Below are 6,026 nucleotides of genomic sequence, written 5' to 3' on the forward strand. Positions count from 1 at the left end.
TAAATTCTACGATGATCCAATTATTACTTATCAGGCTCAATACCTCATAACTGCCCTCCTCATAAAGGAGCTCACTTACAACTGAAAATCAAGAAGCAGCTTGCAGAGAAGCCAGTTCCACTATAGCTTGAACTTAGCTCTAATTTGCTATGCGAGCTATCTAGAGTTAATTTCACACGAAAAATTTGAATTTATAAAAGATTAAATTTCACAACCTATTATCTCGAGCTTTTGGATTAAAAGTGAGCCCAATGCCCGGTGAAATTTTACGCAAGCTGCTCTTAGAGGAGTGCTTACTGACTGCTGCAGAACCAAGAAGGGGCTGCTACCGGTTCATCCATAGCTTAAGCTTGTATTAGCCAGGATCCATTAGAAAGTATAAGGTTTAGGGGAAGAGAAGGAGAATATATATGGGCCAAGCGAGGGACGGTGATCCATTTGGGCCCTAATGGGCCGTTATTGGGCTTTCTTTCTAGAAGCCCCGTGATTGATCTCCGTCTCTCCCTCTCTCTCTCTCAGAGTAAGGGCAGCATGTGCATGATCAGAGCTCGACACCGTCTCTTTCTCGGCCTCCCGCTTGGTCGTCGCTCGCTCTGTGTTCAGGCTCTTCCTCATCGCCTCGATTAAGTCTCCCTCTTAAGGTAGGATTTGCCACTAGCCCTCTCTCTGTTTGTCTAATTTCGATCCTGCTGGTAATTGTCGGCAATTGGTTCAGTGCCCCATTGGTTCGAATATCTAGTCCCCTTGCAGAATAGGTTGTCTGCCTGAAGATCATCTCGTTCAATTCGACCTCGTGTAAGAAAAATTGATGCTTGCTATCGATTGGTGAACTTCGAAGTCACCCGTTTGTGCAGCATGGGATTTTCCGGGCTGCACCTTTTTAGTTTCCTATTGGTCGGAATGTCCTGACCATGATGCAGTTGACTCAGCTTATCAAGGATTTCATGGGGGTGAAATTCTTTTTTATTTCTTGTTCTCCGCGTCATACTCATAGAGTAGTCAAATCCCTGATGTTGTGAGAGACTTATGACATGTTCGAGGCAGTCATACTAGGTTGCTTTGAAGGGTTCGAAGTTATCTGATTCCAATTCCACTCTCCCACCTGAATCCACAAAGATAGGGGGAAAGGATAAAAACGCTTCATCTGCAATAAGTATCGGTGAGGCATGGCGTCGTCTGAAGTTAACATTAGATGGGAATGGAGATCTTGTGGATAATTAGTCAGACGAGTTCTATGGAGTTTTTTATCACCATCCTTCTCCCTTTTGATTGCATAGCAGGTATCAAAATGCCCAAAGTGAAGACGAGCTGTCTGAAGTATCCTGAAGGATGGGAGCTCATCGAGCCTACCCTGCTGGAGTTACAAGCAAAGATGAGAGAAGGTTGGTGCTCTCACCATCTTGCAAATATATTGCTCTAATGCTTGATGGGATTGGGACTCAATATCTCCTTCATATACTTTATTCCTTTTTATTTTACTCTCAGAAAATGCCTGTGTTGTGAGCAGCGGAAAATGATCCCCATGGTGGTAAAAGGAAATGCGAGGCTTTCTGGCCCATCTTCAAGATTGCACACCAGAAAAGCCGCTATATCTTTGACCTTTACCATAAGAGGAAGGAAATATCTAAGGAGTTGTACGAGTTCTGCCTGGATCAGGGTTATGCTGACAGAAATCTGATTGCAAAGTGGAAGAAGGTATTGTGCTCGTGTATACTTTTAGGCATTCAATTATCCGATCCATGGCCTAGATACACTTGACATTCTTGTTTGCGATTCTGAGTTCTAGTTTCATTTGCTTTGCAGCCAGGCTATGAGCGGCTTTGCTGCTTAACGTGCATGCAACCGCGAGACCACAACTTCGCTACGACATGCGTGTGCCGGGTGCCAAAGCACTTGAGGGAGGAGAAGGTCATAGAATGTGTTCATTGTGGTTGTGGGGGCTGTGCCAGTGGTGATTGATTGAATCATTCTTGTACTATGAAACTAGTCATAGTTTGTAACCTTATCTTTTCTACCCTGAAGTCCGTTTGATGTCTTGACCTTGTTAATACCTAATTCCTATATCTCTATTATGTTTTTGAGGGATTGTGAATTCTTAACTCCGCCACGACATGCGTGTGTCGGGTGCCAAAGCACTTGAGGGAGGAGAAGGTCATAGAATGTGTTCATTATGGTTGTAGGGGCACTGCCAATGGTGATTGATTGAATCATTATTGTACTATGAAACTAGACTTGAATCAGTCATGCATCGTAATTTGTAACCTTTTCTAGGCCGAAGTGAGATTATTTTTCTGTGATCTCGTTAACAATAATACCTAATTTCTGGGATCTCTATTGTATTTCGAGGGATTATAAGTTGGTCTGCTATGGGCCATCTTATGTTATGTCTCTGCCTTGCATGCCAATTCGCTCGACGTCCACTTATCAAATTGAAACACCAGAACGATGCTTTTAGGTAGCACGAGCACGAGAGCAACATGGCACGGATAGCATCAAGAGCAAGAAATCAACCAGATATATACTCAACGTGATAGTTTTTTTTTTTATAGCATGCATGACTTGGTATTTGGAAATTTAATGAATCTTAATATTGGGTTGGGTTGATTCACTAATATAAAATTCTTCTCGAATTTTTCTTCATTCATAATATTTAAATTTGAAATATTCAAGTGTCGAATTACTTGAATAATTGATCATTTAGTTTGCCAACAAAAGAACATCAAAGTTGTCCATTTTTCCCTTCTCTATTTTCTCTTGGATAAATTTCGACGACATTCCCTATAATTTATAAAATGATTAGAGAAAACTCCTCATTTTAAAATTAGTCACACATTATCTTTTCTATAATTGATTTTTATCATTTTTCTTAAATCATGTTATATTTGATTCAGATAAAGAAATCATATAATGGGTCGATTTGTACTGACACAAAATTCACATGGCAAAGTGAATGTTTTCTCGATATCCGTCAGCAAAATGAGAGGTATAAAAGAGGATGTCACTTATCATTTCAAAACTATAATTCGAAATTTTACATTTTTGTATTTTTGTTTTTTTCCTCAACGTGTAATCCATATTGCGTCCCTACAGATTTAAAACAGTGGATAAAGCTACGATTAGACTTGTCTTTCCTTTGAACGACTGGCTACGATGGACGGCGGGAAGCCCCGGACAGTGTGCTGCATCGGCGACGTCCATGGCTACATCTCCAAGCTCCAGTCCCTCTGGTCGAACCTCGAAGCTCGGATCCCCCCATCCGACTTCGACTCCGCCCTGATAATCTTCCTCGGCGACTACTGCGACCGCGGCCCCGACACCCGTCGCGTCATCGACTTCCTCATCTCCCTGCCCACCCGGTACCCCCGGCAAAAGCACGTCTTCCTCGCCGGGAACCACGACTTCGCCTTCGCAGCTTTCGTCGGGGCCATCCCGCCGCCTCCGGACGGTAGCGACTTCCGGGATGGTTGGAAGGAGTACGAAATGAGCGAGGAGAGAGAGGGTTGGTACAGAGGCGAGGGATACGAGAGGATGCACCTTCAGGGGCGTAGGTGGGCAGGGAAGATAACGGTGAGGTTTAACACTGTGAAGGGGACGGAGTACAAGGGGTCGATTTACGATGCCGGGCCGACGTTCGAGTCCTATGGGGTTCCTCACGGGTCTGCCGGTGCGGAAAAATATGCTTTCTTCATTTTGATTTCAAGCTTGAGTTTGGAATTTTGGTTGTGATTAGCTTTGCGGCTCATGGATTTGAACTGTAAAAAACCACTGTGGCGAAGTCAGCAGCTCGATCGAATCGATTACTCGTGAAACGAACAATAACTCGGCAAACCGTGGGAACTGATGATGCAGAAAAATCTAATCTTGTGTTATGTGTAATGATATTTGGTTTGTAATTGCTTAATTATTAATGGGGAAAAGCGTGAGCTTTTCATTTGAGCGGTAGATTTGTTCATATAGGATTCAAGTATTGTGAATTGTCAACTAATCCCGTGCTTGCCGTGCTTGGATCGCCGTCATCTCTATTGCCATGCTACTGTCTTAAGCTCACATTAGTTCAGTTAATTAGATATAAAGCAGAAGCAGTTGTTTCCTTGATCAGATTTGGTTCGTGCTGTGCCTGAGGAACACAAGAAGTTTCTGGCTGACCTGGTTTGGGTTCATGAAGAGGTCAGTCGAGTGAACTTTCTACTCTGAGGTTTTGTTCTTGATGCTACCTTGGATAGGTCCTGAAGCATTAGTTTGTCCATCTATCTTGCAGGACAATGTCTGCATCAAGACTCCTGATGGTATAAAAAGCTGTAGATTGATTGCTGTTCATGCAGGTTTACTGAAAGAGAAGAAAGTCGAAGAGCAGCTTAGGTCATTGAAGGCAAAGGATACTCAAATACCAAAAGTGGAAGCTCTCAGTGGCAGGAAAACCGTCTGGGATATGCCTGAGGTGATGATTCACTCACTCTCTCATTGCTTCTTGCACATTATATGCTCATGCCTTTACCTGTTTACTGGGATTCATTGGAAACATGCATTTCTTTTACAAGATTGAGCGTCCTTTTTCTTTTCTTTTTGGGGGTAATGGAATGGATTATGGCTGTTGATGATCTATTTGATCTTCGGCAGGAGCTCACTAACCCTCCGACTATTGTGGTGAGTGGTCACCATGGGAAGCTTCACATAGATGGCCTTAGGCTGATCATTGATGAAGGAGGGGGGCTAGAGAACAACCCTGTGGCTGCAATTATTCTACCCTCATTGACGATAGTACGCGATACTGATGACTTGGTAAAACAGTAATAGATTAGCATCACTTCAGTTATTGCAAATAGTCCTATATCTTGCCATAGTAAGTTGATGGACTGATCCATTTGATTTTTTCTGACGGAGGTTAGAGCATATCTGTGCTGCAAATAAGTTTCTTTGGGATAATACTCCACGGTTCAAATGATAATCTAGAATGTCCCAATGGTTATGGCTCATTGTCTCCATAATGGAAACTGTGTTTTGGTTTAATGCTACCGCTGCAACAGATCAGGTTCCAGCCTCTCCGGTGTTTTGACCACATAAACCAGCTATTTGTCAATCTCTAATCAAAGTCCTTCCTGTCCTGCATTCATTCTCTGTCCCTCACCCCAACAAAGCCCCCCAGCCGCACCGCACCCCCACCCTGGGCCACCAAAAAAAAAAAACACTTAAACCAGTACAATGGCTTATCGATATGGGTACTAGTGACTAAGTGTCTTGAAATTCACATGAATCAACAGTTGTGATTGATGTAGTTATAGAGATGTTTTTGGCATTGACCTATATCCCATCCTGAGTATAATTCCTTTGCTGCTATGTTATGCATCGTTCCTTGCAACTGTCCGGCATATCAACTATCTGAAAGTTAACATGTCTTGTACTTTATACGTTCTATTGCTGGTCCAAGAGACTTCATGGTTCACGATCATGAACTGTAGATATTTTGGACTCTGCTTCACTTCATTGTCGGATATAAGTAGTTGAATATGCCCCAGCTTCCGAGTTCCTGTGTAGTCTTTCGTTGATCGGTAATACATATATATATATATATATATCCTTTTTGCAGTTGTTATAATCCTTTATTAATCTCCACTCTACCTGCAGTCATAATGGAAACTCAATATCCACCATGCAATCTATTCTGAGAAGGTGTTACATGTCATTTCCCTTATATAATCTGTCAATTAATTGTCCACTAGCATCGCCAGGTTTCTTTTCGAGATCAAAAGAGGACAATAGAGCCACACAGGTGCCAGGAATTTTTCTTTTGGATTCAATTCCATTAGAACAGACAACAAATCATGAACAGAGAAACAATTTATATTTATAATATATTATATATATGTTTAAGAAAAATAAAAGCATCGTCAGTAAACATTAATAAACATAGGGAAGTTATCTTTTTTAATACTCACATTCTTTTAAGGAAAATGTTCCATTTTTATAATCAATAGTTGAATGTCAATATTCTGCTGTTGCCGGGGGGGGGGGGGGGGGGGGGGGGGGGG

The 6,026-nt window shown here is 42.1% G+C and overlaps 2 protein-coding genes across 2 annotated transcripts; both read left to right on the forward strand.

Moving 5' to 3' along the window:
* Positions 1–492: 492 nt before the first annotated feature.
* Positions 493–2,292, forward strand: LOC116206687 (protein BUD31 homolog 2-like). Its single transcript, XM_031539485.1, has 4 exons — positions 493–641; positions 1,281–1,382; positions 1,508–1,695; positions 1,804–2,292. The coding sequence occupies exons 2-4, from the start codon at positions 1,289–1,291 to the stop codon at positions 1,957–1,959; spliced, it is 438 nt and encodes a 145-aa protein (XP_031395345.1). The 5' UTR covers positions 493–641; positions 1,281–1,288; the 3' UTR covers positions 1,960–2,292.
* Positions 2,293–3,091: 799 nt separating this feature from the next.
* On the forward strand, positions 3,092–5,191 carry LOC116208341 (tyrosine-protein phosphatase RLPH2-like). Its single transcript, XM_031541720.1, has 4 exons — positions 3,092–3,664; positions 4,100–4,167; positions 4,259–4,438; positions 4,618–5,191. Exons 1-4 carry the CDS (start codon positions 3,151–3,153, stop codon positions 4,789–4,791), a joined length of 936 nt encoding a protein of 311 aa, XP_031397580.1. The 5' UTR covers positions 3,092–3,150; the 3' UTR covers positions 4,792–5,191.
* The last annotated feature ends 835 nt before the right edge of the window (positions 5,192–6,026 follow it).

This window comes from Punica granatum, chromosome 5 (assembly GCF_007655135.1).
Source record: "Punica granatum isolate Tunisia-2019 chromosome 5, ASM765513v2, whole genome shotgun sequence".
Classification (NCBI taxonomy): domain Eukaryota; kingdom Viridiplantae; phylum Streptophyta; class Magnoliopsida; order Myrtales; family Lythraceae; genus Punica; species Punica granatum.